The sequence below is a fragment of the Artibeus jamaicensis genome, unplaced genomic scaffold (genome assembly GCF_021234435.1).
Source record: "Artibeus jamaicensis isolate MK-2021 breed Jamaican fruit bat unplaced genomic scaffold, CSHL_Jam_final contig_432, whole genome shotgun sequence".
In the NCBI taxonomy this organism is placed as follows: domain Eukaryota; kingdom Metazoa; phylum Chordata; class Mammalia; order Chiroptera; family Phyllostomidae; genus Artibeus; species Artibeus jamaicensis.
In genome coordinates this window covers 1,079,666-1,103,756 of record NW_026521828.1, presented here as the reverse complement: position 1 = coordinate 1,103,756, position 24,091 = coordinate 1,079,666, and the positions used below count along the sequence as shown (strand labels likewise).

At 44.6% G+C, this 24,091-nt stretch overlaps 1 protein-coding gene across 1 annotated transcript in view; it reads left to right on the top strand.

Moving 5' to 3' along the window:
* The first annotated feature begins 12,877 nt into the window (after positions 1-12,877).
* Positions 12,878-24,091, top strand: part of TENM2 (teneurin transmembrane protein 2) — an 860,793-nt gene continuing 849,579 nt past the window's right edge. Inside the window, exon 1 of the mRNA XM_037167968.2 lies at positions 12,878-13,103. Coding sequence (XP_037023863.2) covers positions 12,878-13,103 — 226 coding nt within the window. The remainder of the gene's footprint in view (positions 13,104-24,091) is intronic.

Sequence of the window (24,091 nt, the reverse complement as noted above, 5' to 3'; positions counted from 1 at the left end):
AATTTTCAGTTACAGTTGACATGCATTATTATATCAGTTTCAGGTGGACACCTCAGAGATTAGACATTACATAGCTTAATAGGCGTCCACCCCGGAAGCTCTTGCACCCACCTGACACTGTGCACAGGTATTAGACTATCACTATTACAGGCACATCTGCCACACTTGACATGCTAGGTCTCAGCACATACTTCCCAAAACAGAAAGATGTTTTCAAGGCAGCTCATTGAGCCCTGGCTGGTGTGGCTCAGTGGATTGAGTGCCAGCCTGGGAACCAAAGGATATATCATCAGTTTGATTCCCAGTCAGGGCACATGCCTGGGTTGCTGGCCAGGTCCCCAGTAGGGGGCGTGTGAGAGGCAACTGCACACCAGTGTTACGATCCCTCTCCTCCCTCCCTTCCCCTCTGTCCAAAAATAAGTAAATAAAAAAAAGCTTTAAAAAATATAGGTCATTGATTCAGACTTCATGCCTTATCAGTGGCCTGCTTCTGTTCTTGGAGCCCCCCTTTAAAATCATTTTTCAAGCGCTTAGCAATGTTTATATTTTATTTCTGAGTCAAGGAAGCAGAGGCTATCTCGAAAGAGAACACTTACACCTGTATTTGTCTGACAAATCAGGAGCAAACGTGTTACAGAATTTGTGTGAAAATTCTTACGGAAATCCTGGAAATTAACAACAGATGTGAAAAGTATGTTCAAGACAGTTAAACACCAAGAAAGACAAAAATGGCCTAAGGCTTTGCAAACATCTATTTTTTTCACCTTCAAATGCATCTGTGTGAATACCTAGCTGTTGCTAACACTGCTTCAGTGGGTGCCCTTTAAGGCAGGCTCTCCACCAGCCCCTGGAAACCAATTGCCAGCGAGAGACAAGGTTCCTGCCTTCAAGGACCAGCTCACCTGCGGAGCCAACTGCTCTTTCCTTTCCTCATCCTCCCCTTCTGAAGTTTGCACCTCAGTTCTTGCGCTGTTTCAGCACTGAAGTAAATCTTCAGTGAGTGCTAGCTGCCTTCTCATAACAGTGAAATAATAGATGGAAAACATGGAGTCCGTCCTCACCTGCACACTGAAGAGAATTCATAGCTAAAGTGGTGAGCGTGGTAAATCTTCGCGCTATAAATCTGTTTTAGGTGAGGGCGTGGGGCACCTGTGGCTGACATCGCCCAGATGGCATTCCGCTCAGAAAGTCTCCAGCAGACCCCCCACCCAGTTCATTCTCTCTCCCCCTCTCTGAATATGCGTCTTTTACATCCTCCCCATTCATGCCCCAATTTCTGTGGTTCCCATCTCTGCACGTAGCTCCTCTCTTAAGACCTTTCTACACCTCTCCCTGTTGTGCAGAGTAATTTAAACCCATCCTCGTTCCTCGAACACTCTATTTGCACACCCAACATTTAGTTCCTAGAAACAACAGAATTTCCAGGTACCAGCACCCCCACCTTTCGGGACAGGTAGTGAGTTGATTATAAGCAACTACTCCCGTCCACAGCATTTTCTGTCTATCACATGTGTTATTTCTATGGTGCACTTAGTATGTTCTATTTAGAACGCAGAGCAAAACGCATCTGACTTGTGAAAGGGTGGGGGCACCTCAGCTCCGGATTTCCCGCAGTAGTGGAGCGGTCTCCTGCAGTAGGGGTGGGGTATCTGCATCTGTGTCCAAACTCAGGAGAAGGTGCTTCAGCGCCCCCTTTGGAGTTCGGAAATGTAGCCCCCTAGCAGGTGGTATTTGGAACGGCGGCACTTAACTCGAACTTTCGGGATCACTTAAGTAACAGCTACAGGGATTTTTAACAACTCGATGTAGTTTGTGACTGATGGCAGTGATGAGGTTGGTGGCGGTGCCCGAGACTGTCACGGTTCGAGCTTTATCTGTCATGAGGGGACGCCCATGCCCCATTTGGACGTTCTCACCTTAGTCCTTCAAGATAAGCATGTTCTTCTCATCTTCCAGATGTGGCCACTGAGGTCTGTCCCTCACGACCTTTATGGGCGTCTGAAAACATCTCTCCGCTTTGAGTCCGTTGCCCATAATACACAAGAGGCTCTTGCACGTACTGGTCCTCGGACTGGAAGTTTTTCTCTGCTGACTCTGGCAGGCGTGTGATGTGATCAGCGACACTCCTGAGGCAGCCACCTCGGACTGGCGGGCTTGGTTTTCAGAAAATGACCAACTCAGTGACCCAGGGGACACGACCAGACAATCCGAGTCACTATTTGTGTAGTGGATGCAGGCCTCAGAGTTGGACATCTCTCAGTCCCGATGTCAGCGTGGACACTTGTTGAGTGTGTGGAGTTAGCGGGTCCCTTAGCCCCGGGGTCTCTGTCACCCCACCTCTGACACATGCACGGATGCCTGTGTTGCAGGCTTGAGCAGGTGGTGGTAACTCACATAGAGAGATCGCTGCATGCATGCAGTGCCACAGGCCTGCATACCAGGGGGCTGGACTTGACGGGGACATTGACTTTGAAGTTTTGCCTGGAAACCATGGTCCCACACCCTCTGATGACCCGGTGAACCTGCTGTGTCAGGTACAGGAAGGCCACACACGATAGGGTGGGAAGAAGGCGTACCGTTCTCCCCTTCATTGTGTAGGTTCTGAGGCTGCAGGCTCATGTGTGTGCTCTGCTGTCCCTGGGAGCCCCGTGTGGTGGGAGGAGGCGAGGGCAGGGACTCTGTCTGGTTACGGTAACTTAGCCAGTGCCCGAGGTACAGCCGTCCGCTGGGCTCCTGGTCTTGGGAGGCACGAAGGACAATGGGAGGTGAGCAGAGGGGCCCGCTCCTCTGGGGAGCGGTGGAGCCCAGGAGCCGAGCCTCCAGTGAACTCCGCCGTGGCACAGAGAAGTTTGACAGGAGGTGTAACCATGCCCGCTTCCTTGAATGTTAAACAGTTTAGACTGGAGTGGGAGATACAGCCATGGCAGTAGCCTAAATACTGGGCTGAGGCAGACTTCGGACTTTTCATCACTGTTCAAATGAGAACATACACAAATAGGCAAGCCTGCACTCCGATGGCAAGTGTCCAGACTTTGGGGGTGCACCCTGCCCCTCGGTGGCTTTTGTTCATCGGGACGGCTAGCGCGTAGATAGGTCCTCACAGTTCACGATTCATAATAAACCCACGGGCAGCACATCCCGATTCCACTCGCATTGTTTCCTGTGCAAGTAGATCCAGGGACCTCCCCACCCACAAAATTCTAAAAGGCTCTGAAGCCAGAGAACAAAACACAGTTGCAAATTTGCTTATTCCTTCTGCCCGGGACACAAACCAGAGTTGGGGCTTGAGCTCCAGACATATCAGTGTAACAGCACAGGGGGCGGAAAGCAAACTGCCTTTGACCTTTTCCTTACTACTGCACGGAACTACCAGGGCCCCTCCTTCTGCTTCTGTAGATTGTAAACTAGGTTTTCCCTGCTCTACTCAGAGGCCACAGGGAGAGTCTGTCTGTAGTTATGTTGGAGTGTGTCTTGTTCAGACTTGTTCTTAAACATTTCTAAGAGAAGGAGCTGGAAGTCCTCAACTACAGGCTCTGGTTTTCATCCTGAGCCTTCTGATCCTGACTCCAGGGTGGGGGACACTCCTGCTCCCCCTCCCCCCTCAGCTTCTCTGCCTTTTATGTGTGGGGTTCTGTACCACGTTTTATTTGGTGCTTAAAGGTTGGAAAATAAACCACTTTTATACAAGAGTTCTAACACACGGGACAGGACTCTGTGAAGGGGTTGGCTCATAGTTTCTGGTTTTGGTCACAGGCAGAATTAGCTGGCAGGTTAAGGGGCCACGTATTGTATCCACTGCATCTCCTTCCACGCGGAAACAAGACACCTGCGATACTGAGGAAACAAGCGGGCAATCCAATCAACATGATGTCAGAGGGAAGAAAGGTATTCTACGGGAGCTTTCTGATGGATCGTTTCAAAAATATATTTGCTAACTATAAACCTGTTCACATAATGTGATACTCTTTATTAGATACCTAAAATATGTGACATCAGCTCAGATTCGGAAGCTAGAACATTTGATTCACGCTGTTGACTTTCTCCACCGCCTTCTAGACAAACTTTCCCAATGATTTCTCATCATTCAAAATGGGGAAGAGAGTTGGTCCCATCAGTCTGTGTCCATAATGGACAGAATCTCAACCCATGTGGGTATCTGGAAGTGGCTGGCATTCCTGGTTCTAAGCCTCCCAAAGGCCACAGTCAGTTGCTATGATACATGCATTCAAACACAATGAAACAATGCCCGGGTGGGGGGGGGGTCAAATGTCAGTGGTGAGAGCGAGGCAGGTTTGGACAACTAGCTGGTGGCAGTGTTGTGGCGATGGAAACAGCTGCCCATTTGGGTGTGCCCAGCGTTTCTCTCTGCATCGTTCATGCACGCACACCGACTGGTCCATTAGCCCACACAACAGTGCACATCTCAAATGGGCTGTCAGTGATTAACAAGTCAACCCCCTTAAGTAGCGGGATAATCTGAAAAGTTAATAGTGAACAGTGTTACAGCTCACAGGATTAGTTAATTAGACAAAGGCTTGCAGGCACGATCTCTGTAACTGTTCTGTGAAAGTGATGGAAGCCACTCAGGCATCTGATGAAGAAAGCAGTGGGAACCCCGTTCGAGAGAGGAAGTGTGGAATGTAACAGAATAAAGGCTCCACGTAGCAGTAACGAGTCAGCGGAGGCTTTGCCAGGCAATTGCCACTTGTCAGGGCTGCACAGGGCAGAGGCTTGGGGGAAAGATTTATCATTTTGGTTACCGTCTTTCCTACTGCTTCAAGGCAATTTTAATTACTTTGTAAAATCAGTCTCTAAACTAGCATCTCCCCACATGAATTGTTAGCCTTCATTTTCAAGGACAATGATGCAGAGTGCTTTATTCGTAGTAGGCAATACGTGCATTTTATTAAATAAATTATGCATCTTTAACCGTATTAGGAAGAAGACCAATATTTTATTATTTTAGAATTGTCTTAAGAAAAACATGTTGGCAAGTGGTGCCTCTTACACTGTAACTGGCCTTCTGTGATCTTTTCCAGGGGCCACAACCGTGTTTTTTTTCTTTACACCAGAAGTCACAAATATAATGACCTATAGTGGCCAAGCAGGGGGTTCCAATGAGTGAAGCAGAATGGCTGTAAAATGATCAAAAGGAATAGTGAAATAATAATAGTAATGATGATAATAATAATAATAGTAGAGCACTTGTGCCCAGCTAAAAATTGCAAGTGACCTCCCAGGTCGGACATTTGTCCCACAGCACCCTTGAGTCAACTTCTACCAATGACAGCATCTTGCAAAACCGTAGACAACAGCACAGCCAGGGTCTGACATCGATGCGGCCGAGATGCGGGAAATTTCCATCACCCCGGGATTCCTGGTGTTGTCCACTTACAGCCACACTCACGGCCCTCGCCCCTCACACCCCAGCAACCGTTAACCTGTTGTCACGTTTCTGTTTTCCTCATCTGCCGGGTGTTGTATGAAAGGAACATGCAGCACGGAGCCCCCCGGGGCTGGCTTTTCACTGAGCATCCTTCTCCCATATCCATCCTGGTTGCTATGGGCGTCAGCAGTCCATCCCTTTTGATCACAGAGCAGTATTTCATGTCTTACGTGTACCAGAGCTCCATGTAACCAGTCTCCCATGGAAAGACTTCTGGGTTCTTCCCAGTTTGGGGCTGTCACCACTAAACATTCTGCTGCAAACATTTGTGAGCAGATTTTTTGTTTTTATTTCTCTGGGATAAATGCCCAGGAGGGCAGTTATTGAATTGTAAGACAGTTGCACTTTTCGGGGCTTTTTTTTTTTTAATCTGCTCAACTATTTTCCAGAGTGGCCATGCCATCTTGTATCTGGGCCAGCAGTGTGAGCGTGATCTGCTTTTGCTACGTTGTTGCCTGCACCGAGTGGGTTTTTTTTATTATTAAGTATTATTGTCATCATTATTATTTCAGCCATTCTGACAAGCCTGTCGTCGCATCTCATTGTGGTTTCCATGTGCATGTATCTCGTGGCTAATGATGTTGAGTTTCTTTTTTTTTATGTGCTGTCTGACCTTTGGGTGCTCTAGTTGGTGACATGTCACTTTATGGCTTTTGCCTGTTTCTGCATTGGAATGTGTGCATTTCCACAGTTGACTTTTGAAAATATTTTTTTACTTTTAATATTTGCCCTTTCCCTGATATGGGGTTTCCAAGTCGGTTCTCTCTGTCTGCAGATTGTCTTTTTATCCTCTTAACAGAATCATTTGCCGAGCAGTTCCTCACACCTTTTTACGTTATATTATCACTTCCCTTCACTTCCACATGTATGTTGATTTTGCTTAGACCTGCTTCTTTTGCCACTGAATTCTTTAGAAAAGGATTGTTTAGTTTTCAGGTGTTTGAGATTTTCGAGTTTGAGTCCACTGTGGTACCAGAACACACACTGTGTAATTCAGTTCTTTTCTAATTGTCCCTGTTGGCTTCATGGTCCAGACTGTGGTGTGTCTGCTGTGCCCTCCCCGGCCGGTCCGCTGTGGTTGGGAGGAGCAGTCTATGAACGTCGTCGGGGAGACCCTGTTGGTTGATGACGTTTGGGGGGCTTCTATTTCCTTCTTGGTTTTCCATCTAGTTGTTTATTAATGTCCGGGACTTTAATCTTGAAACTTCCAAATATTGAAGATAATTATGAATTTGTTTATTTTTCATCTCAAAATATTATCTTTTCACATAGGTTACAGCTCTGATTTTTTAAAGAGTTTTTTAAAAATTTATTTAGTTATTTTTCAAGTACAGTTTTTTTTTTGTCAATTTCTCCCATCCCAGCCCCCCCTCTACCCCGTCTCCCCCCTCCCTCCCATTCCCCCCCCACCACAGTCCTCATCCCTGTGTCCTTCATACTTGTTCTTCAAAATCCCTTACCATTTTTCCCCTTTTTAAAGAGTTTTTAAAGTATTTTTAATCTTTATTTTTTTAAATTTTATTTATTTATCTTTAGAAGGGAAGGGAAAGAGAGAAATATCAATGTATGGTTGCTTCTGGTGCATCCCCTGCTGGGAACTGGCCCCTGCTGGGAACTGGCCTGCAACCCAGGCATGTGCCCTGACTGGGAATCAAACCGCGATTTTTTGGAGCGCTGATTTTTTTTTTTTTTTTTTTTAGTAGATGCATGTTTGAAATTGCTACTTCTTCTTGGTGGATGCATGTTTCCATTACCATGTCATGAAACACCTCTCTGTTTCTGGTAGTTTTCTTTGCCTTGAAATCCACTTCGTCTGGCATTCATATAGTCACTCCTGCTTTCTTCTGATTAGTGTTTGATTATATACCTTTTTCTTCCATTTTACTCCCAACATGCCAACCTTGCTATGTTTAAAGTGACTTCCACATTGTCAGCATGGAGCTGAATCATATGTTTAGATCAGCTCCGCAGACCTCTTTTTCAATTCGTATCTGACTTAGGTCACTTACATTTTATGTCGTTATTGCTATTTTAGGACTTAAGTCTAACATTGTAGAGTTTGCTTTCTGTTCGTTTTCTTGTTCTTTCCGTCTTCCATTTCACTGTTTTCATCTTTCTACTTTCCTGTCAGTCACTGAACATTTTCTGAACTTCGTTCCTATTTGTCCTGTAGTGGTTTTGAGTACATTTCTTTGGATAGCCTTTTTACGCATCGTACCACGGTTTGCTGGTTTCATCATTTTACCGGTTCAGATGATGTACAGAAACTTCTTCCTGGATGTCCTTTTACCTTTCCTCATTTATAGTACAACTTCTTAAGTATGTTCTCTACCTACATTTAAAACCTCATTTTAGCAGGAAAAGGGTTCATCATTTTTACTTCAAATATCAAAAATAATTTGGAAAATGTAAAGGAGAAAGTCTCTTGTATTAACTTACTCTTTTGCTCGCCATATTTTTTTTTCCCTTCCTGATATTCCAAGAGTTTTCCTTTTGTGGCTTCCTTTCTCTTTCAGGCTGCTACGTTTTGAACCATTCTTCGAGACAGCTAATTTTCAAACTACTCTTCCTTCGTCCAAGAATTTCTTGTTTTTGTCCTTTATTCTAAAAGGACATTTTTGCTGAATATAGGATTCTGGGTTGGAAAGATCTTTTCTTTCAGCAATTGAAAAATATTTTGCCTTTTTCTGCTGGTGTCCACGGTTTCCGATGAGATATCTACCTTCCTAGTGTATCACCTTCCCCTGTAGATAATGTATCAGTTCTCTCCCTGCCTTCATGGTTTCCTTTAAGTTTTCAGAGGTTTGACTGCGAAGTCTTGATATGGACGTTTGCAGTTTACTCAGCTTCTTGCATGTGTTGTTTTATGTCTTTTGCAAATTTAGATGCATTTGCCTGGTGATTTAGCACTTTCTTAGCCCCCTTCTTATTATCCTTTCCTGCTGGGACTCGGATGATATAAACATGAGGTCTTTTGTTATCATTCTACAAGTGCCAGAAGCTCTCTTCATTTTTTCCCGTTAGTCTGTTTCTTAATGTATTATATAGATTGGGCAATTTCCCTTGTTCAGTTTGGCAAGCTCACTCATTCTTTCTTCTCTCCCTCCATTCTGTTCTTGAGCCCATCTATTAAGTTTATTTTTTTTTTTTGCTTATTTTGTTTTTTAGTTCTAAAATGTCCATTGGAATCTTCTTTCTATTTTCTATTTGTTCGCTGAAACTTTCCTTTTCTGATGAGATTTTTCTATTGCTTCATTTCATCTGTAAGTGCTCATTGAAGTATTTTTGTAGCTGCTTTTAAATCTGCTTCAAGTAATTCTAACATCTTTGTCATCTCAGCACTGGCATCTATTAATTGTACCTTTTTATTCAGTTTGCGATCTTTCTAGTTGTCGGTATGCCAGGTGATTTCTTTTTTAATTGAAAACTAAACATTTGGGTATTATGAGATTCTGAATCTTATTCAAATCTTCTGTTCTGGCTGGTTTCTCCTGACACTGCTGTTTCAGAATAAGAGATATCCCGTTCCATCATTGCTAAGTTAAGAAAGAAGTCCAGGGTCCCCACTCAGCCTTTGTCAACACCCAAGTGCAGGGTGCGCTTTGGCAGGAGCTGGGAGGGGTGGCCATGGGAGTTCTGTCTCCTTACTAGGTCTCCATGGATACCTGCCTGGGTGGAAGAGATAGGAGCACCTTCATATTCCTCCCCACATGGCATCTGCCTACACCAACAGCCACCAACAGGGAGCAAAAGGAGTCATTACCATGATGAGAGAGTGGAAGTCTTCACCCTCTACGGGGTCTCCTCCTCCAGTGACACCCCCTGCCCCCCGAGAAGAAGAGGGGCACATTATTGCTCCCCAGAGGGGTAGAGGCCAGCCTCCCTGTGAGGTCAGGGACAGCCTCATAACTTCCAGGAAGGGATGAAAGTCCTGGAGCCCTTCTGAACCTTCTCTGAAATAACTGTGGTGGGGGCGGGGGTGCCTTACTGCTTCCTCTGCAGCATGGGAATTTAGGCTCCTCACCTGGCTTTTACTGCTGGAAATGGAAGTGGGGCCACAGTTTTTTCCACGTTGCCTGGCTAGAGTGACGTGGTTACTATCCAAATGTTTCTCTTCTGTTAGGCTGCCCCTTACATAGTTTTTTGACCCGAGGGAGCCAGCTTTAATGGGAGCTTTTGTTGCCTGTGTCCGTGGTGTTTCTGGGTTGCCAGTGTCATGGGGGACAAGTCTGGGAGATCTGGTGGCCAAAAGAAATCCAAGGCACTCACCATGGTGTCGTTCCTTGGGGCTGAGGGTCCTAGTTTCTCTGCCCCTTCTTTCGGCCTTTCAGACTCTCCTTATGTTTGTTTTACATGTAATGCCCGGGGTTTTCAGCTGAACTTACTGGGAGGAGTAAGTAAAAGTATATTCCATCTTTCTGGGAGCAGAAGTTTCCTCTCAGCCCAATGTTTAATGATCAGCTATAGAACCAGATTTTAACATTTCCTGGTCTGCCTTTTTTTGTTGTCGTTAGCATCAAAAAGTTTCAACAACAGGCAAGCTAAATACAAAAGATCTGTAGGCTAATAGTCTGTGTATCCTGCTCAGTTTCCTAGGAAATTAGCTTTTCCTGATAAAGATTTGTCATTTTTACCTCATTAGATACACATTTCTATTGTGTCTTACGGGACATCAGTGACAAAGTTAGGCACAGCCGGGAAAGAGGGACTGAGCAGGAAGAAGTCATGGGGCGGCCAGATCAACACCAAAATGTCCAAACACAAAACTTATCCCACTTACAAGTAGGTAACAGGCCTTCAGGCTTTTGCAATATGCCTGTAGATCAGCGCATGACTTATAAAATAAAATCATACACCCACATGTAGGAAATCAGCCCACTTTCCAAAGCATGATGCAGATTAGAGGAGAAAGGATGTCATGAGTCAGGAACACTGAAAACATTAAAAAGTAAAATCTTCCTGTGAAACACGAGAGAGGAAAATTATGCAATTCCGTCCAAACAACCAATTCCCCCCCAAATTGCTTGTGGCTCTTACTGTTGCTGCCCAGTCTTATACAGCTTCAGCAGGTACCCGAAGGTCTTCCTTTACTGGTCTGTAGTTCAAGTATCAAGGTTTATAATTAGAATGTTGAGTCTCAGGGATTTAGTTTACCATTTCCCCCCTGTATCTAATGCAGCTCTGTAAACTACTTAGCTAGGAGAAAAAAACAATTTAATCTTTCAGGAAAAAAAGAACAAAACACTTCTTCCCACTACCCCAGGTTAGCATATGGGGAGCTCTTCCCAGTATGTTTTACTTTTTGCTGAAACTCTGTGAAGCAGATACTCTGATTTCTTGTCTTCACTGATTGGACACTGAGTCAGAAAGGGCAGGAGTAGTTGTACAAGGGCTCCAGCTGGTCGGTGGCCATGCTGACTGGCATCCAGCCAGGACCTCTGTGGTCACGCTCGTGGCCAGCCTCAGACATGGACTCCAAAATGTGGAGATCCCACCATGTTGGAAGTTTAGGGAGATGGTTTCGGGCACTCAGAAATGCCATTACTGTTACAACGCTTGAATTGACTCTGCCCAGAAGAGACTGCCATGCCAACATTCACTGTCTGTGTCCCCTAAGCAGGCGCTGGGATCCTGCCTGGTGACCCTCAGAGATGCTTTAAACTCCCTGAGTCAGGAACTGGAGCTTCAGTGCTCTTTTGCATTGCAAAAGTCTGATGGACTTTTTTTTTAAGATTTTATTTATTTATCTTTAGAGCGAAAGGGAAGGAGAGAGGGAGAGAAACATCAATGTGTGGTTGTCTCTCGTGCATCCCCTGCTGGGAACTGGCCTGCAACCCCGGTATGTGCCCTGACTGGGAATAGAACCGTGATTGTCTGGTTCGCAGGCCTATGCTCAATCCACTGAGCTACACCAGCCAGGGCCTCCTCCGATGGACTTTTTTATATAAGCAAGTGCGGCAGCAGCAGGACTGTGCTTGGTGGTGTTTTCATTGCCAAACAGAATCATCCGTGATTACAGGCGGCATTTGACCAAGTGTACAACAGTGTGAATGGGGAGGGTTCCTGAGATCAAGAGGGACCTCTCGGTGTGAAAAGACAGGAAGGGATTAACTTGGCTTCTGTCTCGGACAGATACCATCCACGTTGTGTGCACGCAGGTTAGTCCTTTGGTGTACAAGGGCGTCCCCCTGTGGTGTGGTAAATAACCAGAGGAGAGCAGAGGGGTTCAGAACCACAGGTCTGCGCCCCAGGCAGGTCCTGCCACATTGAGGAGTCAGAGGGCAACAGCAGCCTAGAGAAAAAGCAGCACCCAGATCCTGGGTTGCATTTTCCACTTTAATTAAGATCCTTATTTGCCCATTCTGTCCAGCCCCTGGCCCCGTAGTCCATGCTATTTTGCATGGCTCGCGAAATCAATGCAAGCCTCTCACTCAAAACTCGGAGGCATCTGAGCATTTCTGTCCTGTTTGCTCGGCAGATGTTGGGCCCAGGCGGCCAGGCGCAGGGTGTCAGGCGACAGACTGTGGGGTCCCTGGTTGCCTGTTTATGGGTCAGAGAGGCCCCTTTCCATCAGCTTTCCTGTTTCAGCTGGTGCACTTCATGATTTTTCTCATCTGCAGTGGCTGTCTGGCACTGAGCAGGACAGGATGGTGAGGAAGTTGATGGGCCTGTTAGATCTCTGGTCAAAAAGCTCTCCAGGTGGTAGATGACGAGGAAGGAGTGGCCAGGTGTGTCCAAGACAGAGATCCGCAAAGGAGAGAAAACAGACTAGGAGTTTGCTGAAGGCTTGTCAAAGAAATTGGAGGAAGACTGTTTGCTTGTCAGGAATGCCTTATGTTACCCTTCCCCAGAACTGGCCAGGCAGTTTGACATTAGCCAAATTCACTCGGTGTCGATGCAAAGCACCCACTGCTTAGAGTTATGCCTCGTAGACTTTTATTTTTATTTATCTTTTATATTTGTCTCCCCCAACTCTTCTACAGCAGAAAGAGAATGTAATTCAAGGAGGATAAAGTCACGTTTGCTTTCAGCTGCTTCCTGCTAAGATCTTGCATCAGAGTGCCTGACTTTATCTTGTCATCTGTGCACATATAGAAAAAATCGAAAAATGACTTATTTTGCTATTACTTTTCCCCCTAAATCTATTCAATTAAACAGCAAGGAAATTAATTTACTGTAGCGCGTTCTTCTATTTAGGCTGATTGTCTAAGTCTCCATTAAACGTGTGCAAAAGAGATTATATGGCGCTGACCAAATGTGCCTTTTTATGTTGCTGTCACAGTCAGAACGGGAGTCAGAACTGAAGGCAGCGTTTTCTTATAATCACAGCGTTGGTTGTTTCCTCTGGTGTCTTTAGGTGGCAACGTGACACGTGCCGACACTGAGGCCTGTCTTTTCCGAAAGCTTCGGCGCTCCGCCTGATCCCGAACCATGGACGTGAAGGACCGGCGGCACCGCTCTCTGACCCGGGGGCGCTGTGGCAAAGAATGCCGCTACACCAGCTCCTCCCTGGACAGCGGGGACTGCCGCGTGCCCACGCAGAAGTCCTACAGCTCCAGCGAGACTCTGAAGGCCTATGACCACGACAGCAGGGTGCACTACGGAAACCGCGTCACCGACCTCGTCCACCGGGAGTCCGATGAGTTTCCAAGACAAGGTACGTGGGTGGAGCCGCCTCGCTGTCCTACATTATTGACTTGTGCGGTGGCGTGCCCTTGATGGCCAAGGTTGGTGAGAGTGGGAGTGACGTTTGGCGCCGTCGAGGGTCCTGTCGGAGTTTAGCTGAAGAGAACAGTCCCTTTTACCCAACTCCTGCGGGTATCCCAGAAGCACTTCGTTGGTCCTGGACACTGCATTCTTTGACGATTTGATGGTTGGTTTTGGAGACACACCCTGGTGGTTTTTGACAGATGTAATATAACAGCAGACCCTTGGCTCCACAGGGGGGTCGATTTCTCTTGAGTCGTAGTATTTTGATTTCACCGGGGAAGAAAGTATTGCTCTCCCAAGTACTAACAGCTGACCTGTCAAGGGTCTCTGTTGTATGGACACATTGGCGGAGGCAGCGTAGTTGAGTTGATTCCCTAGCTCGACGTCTCGTGTTTTGTGTTCCAGCCTTGCTTTGTGTGCGATTTACATTAACAGCTCAGCCAAGTTACAGGTGAAGGCACAGGAATACAGTCAATGCGCTGGAAAGGGTCACTCTGCCAATGCCAAGGGTCAAGGCCCTGTTACTGCATTACTGTTGCTCTGTTTCTTGTTCTAGCAAACGTTACAACTGGTTTCATTCCTCATGAGATACTTTGGATTGTGTCCTAGTCTGTTTGGACTGCTACACCAAAATACCTTATACTTGTGGCTTATATACAACAGGAATTTAGTTCGAACATTCCTGGAGGGTGGGAAGTTCAAGATGCAGGCATGGGCCGATCTGGTGTTGCATGAAGGCTCTCTGTCTGGTTCACGGACAGCTGGCTCGTCCTGGGTCCTCACAGAGCTGAAGAGGGGCTGGAGCTCTCTGGGGGCTCTTTTGTTAGGTCGAGAAACTCATTCCTGAGGGCTCCACCCTTATGAGCTCACCACCGCCCAAGGGCCCCGCCTCTAAATGTTAAAGAGATCAGGTTTTAATCTAAGCATGTGGAGGTCACAAACATTCAGTCTATAGCAGTTCGGAATTCCATTCTTGGTTTCTTAGCTTCCTTAGATTATTTTTCTTTATTTCTTAGAAAACACACACAGATATATTTTTTTATTCTAGCAGTTTTTCCTTGAAAAAAATGTGTTTTCATGTGCTCCCACTTTAGCCAAGCTCCATCTTTTATATTTAGCAAAATATCCCCCCCCCAAATCAGCTAAGAAACAGATAAAATTCTGTTTCCACTGCAATTATAGACTGTTGCAAGATACAGTTTTTATTTAACCTTCACTCTTACTTTTGGAGTTTTTTTCACATGAAGGAGACACATTTCAAACAGGGGGAGGGCTGCTTGGAGGTGTCTGTGGTCTGTGAGTGACACCAACACGCGTTTTACTCCACGTTCTCGCCTGATGCCAAAGCGCATATAGTGGGAAGTGGAAAGAGATATACAAAGAATTACAGCTTAATTCATTAAGGGAGTGCTCACATTTCCAATGTGGAAAATTATGATACCTTTCTCTGATTTCCAAGAGCATCACTAACTAGCACAAGACTCAAATATTTTGAAAGGGGTTGCCCATTCACCAAGGTCGAAAGCCTTTCATTTTCTGCTGTAGTTTTGGTTTCACTGAGGGTGTTGCTGCATGCATTTTGTTTCTCGTGGTCAGTGCTGAGATGCAGACTCTCATTCCTAAGTCTCATTAAAGGTGCATGCTGGCTTCTGCCTCATTGTGCACTGAACTGCGGACCCCAGATTATTGTCAAATTGTGAATGGGCCTGTCACCTTTCCCCTCATTTAATATGTGCATAAAGCAAAACGAAGGGCTTGGATTTTTATTTTCAAATATACCTCCACTCCTCCCCTTTATTCTTCTTCCTCTCCATCAGTAATAATGGAGGTTGCTCGGCCCTATCACACTCGGAGCTGTGCAATTAACAGTTCGCACATGCCGTGTGTTGTGGTCGAGCCTATATTTGTTTGTGTAGTGTGTTCGCATGAATTAAAAACTGTGCAGGCCAGAAGTAAAAAATGAAAAGGCCTTGGGAAGTATTTGCATATGTAAGTGCAACTCCTTCTGAAGACGCCTATGAATTTATGCATGGAAATGCAGTCAGTCTGAGTGGATCCACTTTGATGGGTTCCAAAATTGAACTCTGCAGGAAGTAAATAAGCACGCATTTAAGGAGAGGGGGAACAGGAGATACAATCTGGCAAGCAACATATTCACCGTGAAACTCAGCCACGACAGAGAGGGTTAAAATAAATTTTACACTCAGTAATGACAATAATTTTTTTTTAAATGTCGTGCATTTCCTGTTTTATTTTCTTGTTCGTGGAATCAAAGAGCAGTATCATCTCAGCACTTATTAGCCTAGAGGTACATTAGCAAGGATCACAGTGTGGTTGTCTCCTGTGGCATTCTTATTTAAAACCCAAGACACTGATTATAAAACAAACATGCGTCTCACATACAAGCAAGTGTGGCCCGCACAGCTGGATGGCTCTCCAGATGCTCAGAGTGGGAAGGAATCACCAGCCGATGAAGTGAGACGGGGCCAGGGTCAGACCTTGTCCAGTTTTCCCAGCTGGCCAGCTGCAAGTTATCAAGTATGGGAGGCTGCCAGGTCCCAGCAGGAGAGATGGGAAGCTTCTAGAAGCTCCTGTCAAATGAGGCCGCCTTGGCTTGCTTTGCACACAGAATCCTCATCTGCGGCCTTCCACTGTGGGCCTCTTAAGCAGAGGCTATGCAAATTACCTGTCTGACCTCTATTATGCGGGACCCTGCTGGTGTGAAGGGGGAAAAACTGCTGACCTCACGTCCGTGGCCATTGGAGTAATTAGTAATTAGTTAATGGCTAATCCTGCAATAAATGGCATGCTAGTGGTCGGGGTGTTAATGCACCTGACAAAAGTGACCAGCAGGCTGAGTCGCGATTAGAACAGGGACCCATCCCAACCTGTGAGAAAACTAGATGCCACTTTGAAGCATGTAGGTCAGCCATGTTCCCAGGCAAGTTGTATAAGCTTGTTCTTTCGGACTCTGACGTTAGGGTGCAGAGTAGTGGGATATACAGGACACGCTGCCATGTCTTAGAGCCAAAAGTTAGCCTTGAACTCTTATTTTTGCACACTTGGGGGCATTATGTGCATGACCAGGATTAGTACACAGTGTTCAGATGTATGGAACACCAGTAACTCTACCAAAAGAATAATGGCTAATACTGGGATACTCTCTTGACATGTCAGGTGCTCATCTAAGCATTTTGCTTATATTAACTCCATCAATGTTCACATCAGTGCTGTGAGATGGGTACTGTTCTTATTCCCATTTTTATGGATCGGGAAACTGAGGCACAGAGAAATTAAATAAATCTTCCAAGGTCACAAACTTAGGAAGAGGTGGAGACAGGGGTCAAATCGGGGAGTTCGGCTCAAGGGCCATGCTTTCAATAGTGTTTCCTCACCTCCCCATTGCACACAGAAAGAAATGAAAAGTAGCCATTAAAGCCTCAGTCAAAGGTTCGGGAAGGTCTGTGTAGTTCGTTTTATAAACTTATTAGGGATCAACCCCTTTAAACCTTTCTTACTAACATCCGAACTAGAGTCCGTAGTATTGATTGAACAGATGATGAGGACTATCACCAGCCCCACTGATCTCTATTCCTGTTCTCACCCACTCTCCCCCATTCCCGTAACTACCTAGACCCCCCTGAAAGTGCTTCTAGCTGCATTGCCTCTGTGCTAACCCCGCTGTGGGAGAAAGTTCCTGCTGCCCAGATACGCATCTGGCTGTCAGCACGGACTCTCTGCCCTCCCCGCCAGCCATCACCTTTTCGCACAACCTCTCAACCTGGAACACTAACCAAGAAAGGTGTCACTATCTAAATGATATTGCTCAGGTAAGCAGAACTGACTGGTTTCTCTGCCAGCCAAAGCCCAGTGGGCCAGAGAGTTCAGCTAGGCTTCTCATTCCTCAAAAAGCCCTTCTTCCCAGTTAGTAGTGCAAGTCTCTTGAGAGGGGGGCCAAGATTGAATTCTTTCTCCGCACCTCAGGCTGGCTGGTTGGGTCAAGGTTGAAGAAAGAACTTGGGGGGAGATTGGATTTTTTTTAACGTATACCTCCATCAGTTCTCTCAGTCGGTTCTTGCACAGAGATAATTTTCAGCAGCTTTTTCCTGTGCTTTCAAAATACATAAACACAGATACATGTATACATATTAGGCTCAGTTTGATTTGGTATTTCATAAGCTATTTCTCATTCCCGTGATCTTTAAAAGAATTTCAGCAATATTTTTTGCTCTGTGTGATTGGGCAAAGCATAAATTTAACCCTATGTAAATGAACTGAAGACTGATGAACAATTAGCAAGCTATGATGTTACCTGTATTGATTCAATTAATGTATGTAGTAATTGTCCACATACTTTGAAAACTTGTGAGCATTTCTATCTATTGCCATTGTTGTCAAATAGTTATTTTTTTACTGCACCCAAAACAACTTTATTTTGAAAAAATAAAGTTTTTGAATGCTAATCCTTTAATTAACTGACAAAGCACAACTTTTAGAGTTCAGTAAAGTTAAAGAGTTTGTGTGGTCAATACTTAGAAGGCTGAAAAGTAGCTTGAGAAGATTGCTTTGGAATTATTCTCCTCCTCCAGGCAGGACTTTTGTTCATAACTCAGCTGAGACTACATGGTGTTTCTTAGTCTTTGGCTGTGTTGTTGCTTTAAAAAAAATCTTTAGAAAAAGAGACTCTACAATCTTGCAGTATAATATGGTCTGTTGCCTTCTTGCAGAGGCATATGGGAGGATCGTTAAGAAGCAGACCTAAAGGTAAATTGTGCCAGGAACTTGATTGAATTCTAGAGCATAGATCCTGTAAGACTCATTTTCTTCGTCTGTAAAGGTTCCTGCCAATAGAGTTCTTGGGATAATTTCTATCGACGAGGTATTTATCACTCTGTGGACATTGTCTTTCTTTTAACAAGTACTGAATAAATGCTAGCAGTCATAATTATTGTCATTTTCATCCTATTTCCAGCAAAATCGAGGGTCAGTTCTCCTATCCTCATAATACTGTGTGCAACAGAATTATTTTTCCCTTCGGATTTGTTTCCTATGACTTGCAGAATTCTGACATCTTCAAACCCTGAATTTCTCCTCCAGTTGTTGATGGAGCATGCTGGCTCCCCACGCACCATACCTTTTGCTCCCAAGATGAACATAACTCACACATTATTTCCCTATTTTTAGAAAGGAATGAAAGATGCCATCTCGAAGCTGTCAGCTCGTGCCGACCCACTGTAACGGAGTCGCTAGTCAGACAGTTTTACAAGTTAAAAAGAAAAAATTGGAAAAATGCTCTCAGATAGTGCCATTGGATAGAAGTTTTTAAGAGATGTGCGTGTTACAGCATGTGATTAAATGTGAGTTTTTAGGAAGAGGTTTAATTAAGAGAAGACTATCCATGTAATCTCCGAATGAAAATTAATCCATTCTTATCACTTTACACGTAATAAATTGAGGTCTGTGTTACTTAGCTTCATCTGGATTTTCATTGTTGATATTCCCTGCCCTTCTAGGATTACCTCTATAGTTTTCTCAATAACTGTGGCCCCTGGGTACCAGTCTTTCGGTCTGCCCACTCCTTGTCCTACACATGTTTTGAATTCTGCATTCAACTGTGGGTCTAACTTTCTTTGACTCATCTTCCCTTTCCTGCTCTTCTTTGGTAGTCATTCTCCAATTTTACCCATAGTCCTCTACACTTTCTTCTCCATGGCATTGTCTTTGAAACCACCTTAGCCCTATATCTTCAGCGTTTACTTCTACTTCTCAAGATTGTTTCAGTGACAAGTGAACGTGAGATAATAATATGCCAAACGAGGCTAACTAAAGCAAAAATAAGAGGCAGTACTGGGGAATCTAGCAGTACATCTAGCCTCACACTCAACATCTCTTAGTTCTCATTCTTTTTATTTGGCTTCACTCTCAAAAAGATCTGTTTGAAGACGTCTTTTCATAACCCCACTCTCATATTCTCTTCCCTTGGTCATATCATTGCAAAGGGTTTTTTTGTTTGTTTGTTTGTTTCTTTGTTTTCCTAATCTTGAGCAGAACAGGAAGATTTCCAATGAAGATTAGCGTGGGCTTGGTATGGACAAATGACCCTGTTTCTGTCTGTCGCTCTGACTTTAGGCGACCACGTCTTGGACTTTGTTAGGCTTACCCTGTGCTTGGAGATGGCTTTTGGTGAGCACCTATCGGAATGGATTCTATGTACGAAAGAAAGGTTCTTACATCAGAAGTAGGTAAGGAATACTGATTTAATAATAGATGCTCCCATCCCTAGTGATGCTGAAGTCTGGGGTGTGTAGGGTCCTTCCACACTCCATTTCTACCCTCCCACTGCCCTTGGAATATTCCTTCCTAGATAACAGGTAGCAAGCATAATTGTCTTTTCCTCAAAATATGTTTCCACGTATTATTCCTAGGTTTGGGGAAAGGTATGGCAGCTTTTGATTTTTAGGTAAACTCTGCCAAACTATCTTCTTTTTCTTGATTTGTTTTATTGCTATTCACCAAAGCACAACCATTATTCTTTCTTAATTTATTTTATTTTCAATTTTCACACTCCATGAGAGGCTGCCAACTTTTTTTCACCATTTAAATTGCCTCCTTTCCTCAATCTTCCTCAGCATATTTTTCATATAACAAAGTCTTGGGTTTTTTAAGCAGTGCTCTGTGCTCGCCTCTTTATTCAAACTAATTCATAAATATTTGGGGAGTCCTCAGGGGAAAAGTGTGTTATGGGACACAAGAGAGAATAAGGCAAAAGTGGTCTATAGCCTCACAAAGCTTGGCAATCCTAGAAAGGACAGATGTAATAGACATATAACTAGGTGCTATGTGAGAAATAAGAAGAACGGAGAAATATCAGCTAGCCTGGAGAGACATCTAACCTACAATCGCACATTAAAGATGTCAGAAATTGTGACATCCTTTCACACATGTGAGGAAGGAGGAGGAGTCGGGAGATCAAACGTGCAAGAAAGAGCGTTCAAGCGAAAGGTATAGTGTGCGGAGGTGGGCAAAGTAGGTTATCAGTTGTGAGTGTGAAAGAAATAGAGCTTATTTTTGCATTATTATTTATGAATTACTCTTTTCTATTTGAAAAACTGTTTGCCTGCTTCTGTCCATGCCTGTATGCAAAGGTCCAGGGGCAACACAGCTTGGTTGTCCCAAGGATCTAAAAGAAGTTCAAGTTAGCCACATGTGGGGTGGGGACAGGTGAGCTGGAGTCTAGGGAGAGAAACTGGGTCATGGAAGCATCACAGGGAGATAATGCTGCGTGCGGCTTATGGAGTATGTTCCTGGTAGATAAGCAGTCAGTGAATTGAGTTGGGGGGTTGTATGTCATCCAGGGGAGGGAGCGTGGCCACCTGAACTGGGACAGTGGGGATGGCTTGAGATGGGTTGAATACTAGATACATTGACTCTTTAGGACCCTATAAAAGTGGAGGTAGATAGATTGTCCTGAGATTTTTCTGCATCAACTTTTTTCCTTTCCTGCAAAAAGATTATTGCCTTTCTGATGCTGAATTTCCTTAAAAAGCCAGGAGAGGTCAATACTTGTAAATAACCCCTTAAGTGGAATTGTACAGATTATTAGGTCAAATCCTCCTGGAACGGTGACATAAGCCTGAATATAAAAATGTGTTGTTATAAGAATTTGCATTTTTTTCTCAACCTCATTAGGTGCTGGCCTATGTGAAGAGTAGTACTAAACACCTTCTATGGATCCAGGGCAAGAAAACAATTGTGTTTCATCCACCACTTTTCTATGTGACCATAACACCTAGTTCATTTTCTATCAGTGGCTAAATTAATTAGGGACTCATAGCAGGTATGAAGTGTGTGTGGGGGGCGGGGGAAGAGAACACAAGTGAGTAGGTATTGTATTCCTGCCAATTGACATGTTGACTTGTGAAGCTGAGGATGTTTAGAAGGTGGAATTTGGCTTGTCGGCAACTAATGTGGCAAGCAAAATGGGAGAAGGAGAGAAGAGGAGCCAAAGATACTGCTGAAATTTGTGGTCATGAAAATGGAGTGAATATTAGTGATAATAATCAGGGTTTGAAATGAAGGCTGAGCCACTCTGTGAGTTAAGATAGTATGTGTAACTATAGACACCCTGAATTCGAGGTGCCTTTATGCCGTGCATTTATAGATATCTAATAGGCAGCTGAATGTACAGTTCTGAAATTCTAGAGAGAGAGGCATCAGCTGAGTTGAAACAGAGGAATTGACAGGTAATAAGTTCATAGGAATCAGTGTGATCACTGGGTGGGGGGGGGATATATAAGGAAAAGAAATAAGGAGCTCACATGAGAACACAATCAATGAACAGGAAATGGAAGAAGATCTTTCAATGAGAGTGGATAGAAAGAAACCTTACTTTCTTTACATGATCTACGTAGTCAGCCCAGACTTGACTCAGCATTCAAAGCATAAATAAATAAAACATCGGTTTTACTTTCAAAGTCACTCCTCAGAATTGGCTTTCTTTTCATTCCTAAATCAGTGGTCACAAAGTTAATGCACACAGATGACACTTGGCTCTGAAGTGTGTTTTGTTTAGCTTACAGATGGCTTTAGAAAATGTGGGTAGAGTGCCGGTAGCCAGTCTGTTCACATTTCAGTTTGCCTTAGACTCAGTGTCTGCCTTTGGTCTGATACCAGCCCTCCTGTTCACTCATTTATTGTATATGTCAGGCCTCTGGAGGCTATTGCAACTGCAAAAAATAGCACAGACCTTCCTGTGTTCAATCCTTCCTTGTGAAATACCCATCTACCTATTCCAAATCCATTTATCCCACAAGGCTTACCCTGTGGGCCACTTCTTTCGTGAAACCTCTGCCCTCTGAATTCCAGTGGCCCTTAACACGCTGTGATGGTCGCGATCATCCTCTTTGGGACTGACTCAGCGTGTACGGCACACGATCGCATGACTCCTGTGAATAGGGAAATAAACAAAGTACTCAGCAGTTTTGTGCTCTGACTCAGGTGCAGCTACAAGAGAATGTTTTCTCGTTAGTTGGCTTGGATCTAGTTCTGATGAGAAGAATTTAATGCGCAACTCAGAATAGCACTCCTCCTGGAACGAGTGGGTTATGTGTCCAGCGAGAAAGTTTAAAAGTCCACGTTATGAAAGAGTTTGTGTGTTTGTGTTTTGTTTTTGTTTCTGTAATAGGCTCAAACACGCATGTTGCACTAACATTTGTTTTTTCTGAGTAACAGTGATCCTAGGCTGGTGCTGTATCTTGTAACCGTGGCTGTGTTAGGGACCTACTATGTCTTTTCATGGGAGTGCAATGTGATGGGTGACAGAAGACAATTCTGACAGGAGAGTTTAAAAAAATCTGCACTGTCAGAGATGGCAAAAATTGCCAATGTCTCTCCCACCAGGGCTGAGGGTCTGAGTCCAGGAGGGTTGTTGCCCCGCCCACGGATGAGTCATCACATTGATCTTATCAAAGGAGACTTCACATTTTCAGTGTCATGGTTTAGGTTTCTAATTTAATGTTCAGCTCTAGCAATCCCAGAAGCATCCCTGGGGACACATGCAGAGGAGGGGGCTGGGGTGCACCCCAATGAATCCATGTTCATCTCTTGAGCACCTTCATCAACAAGCCTATCTTAGCAGCCCTCTCTGTGCACTGCAGGCAAACTCCAGGGCACCAGCAAGTTGCTCAGTATTCCCCCTGCCCTGACTGACGGCCTTCCCACTCAACCTCAAGTCAGATCTACTTCGGTAACAAATCTCTGCTGGGAGCTATCAGAACAAACACTGAGTGTGCACGAAGGTATTGAAAATAAGTGCAACACAGACTTATTTAATAATGTTCAACAGCCTTTCATAAGACTTGGAATATTTTACCAGAGTGACTTTGAGCGTTATGTTTAATGCATTTCCTCCAAGATGGAAAGATCTTTTCAGCAATGAGGAAATGAACCAGGAACGTCAGAGGGGGCTCCTCATCTTCTGGGCAGAGTCTGTTATTCCCCTTTCTTTTCCAGGTGTTTTTCTTTGGCCAGAGTCACGAAATGTGAAGCTTCTCTTTGTTCACCTTGATTTATGAAGAGCAGGCACGGGGCAGTCACTCTCCCAGTGGGACATACTTTATTTTAAAAATAGTGGGAAGCACTTCCTTTTCAATTCCCTCACGTCCACTGCCACCTTGGCCGTATAATACACGCTTCTCAGGCTGTCCTTGGCCAGTGAGGCTTCGCTCCATGTACAGGGAATTAAAGTACTGAATTTATTTGTAGCAGTTTGAACCAAAATGTTAAATTTACTCAGAGAGTAATTCCAGCAGATTAAATTTGTTTCTCTGGATCTATTTGCTGCAGCTGGTACATGGATAGAAGGGAGGAATATTACTTTAATGTCCTCAAACAAACAACCCAAAGAATCAGTCAACTGGAGGATAAATATCCATAGTCCCAACCAATTCCTCTAAAAATGGCTGCAAATTCCAGGAACCCCCCCCCCCCATCAATTTGTAAAAGACCCCTGTCCACCTGGCAGCTTTGGGTTGAAATTCTCCTTATTCACAGAGTTTGGTTAATGCGCATGCTCTGACCCCCATTTACATGTGTTGCAAAAGCCCAGCCTGGAGAGGACCCACAAAATACTTTCTGCTTCACAAACCCAGGGACTGGACAGCAGGGAAGCGACGGCAAGGTGCTGAGCTGGCCTAGCTGACCAGCGAGGGGACAGTGAGTGTGCCCACATGCCACATCTGTCTCTGGACCAGTGACCACACATTAGCCTCTTCTGTGGAGTTTTCAAAAAGTCTCCAAGCCCAAACCTTGCCAGAGACTGATTGAGTAAGAATCTCTGGGGAGTCAGACCCAGGCATCAGCATTTCTAAAACTGTACTTTTATAGAAATACAACATCTCAAAGATTGAGTGTGATAGGACACACTCTACAGAAGGT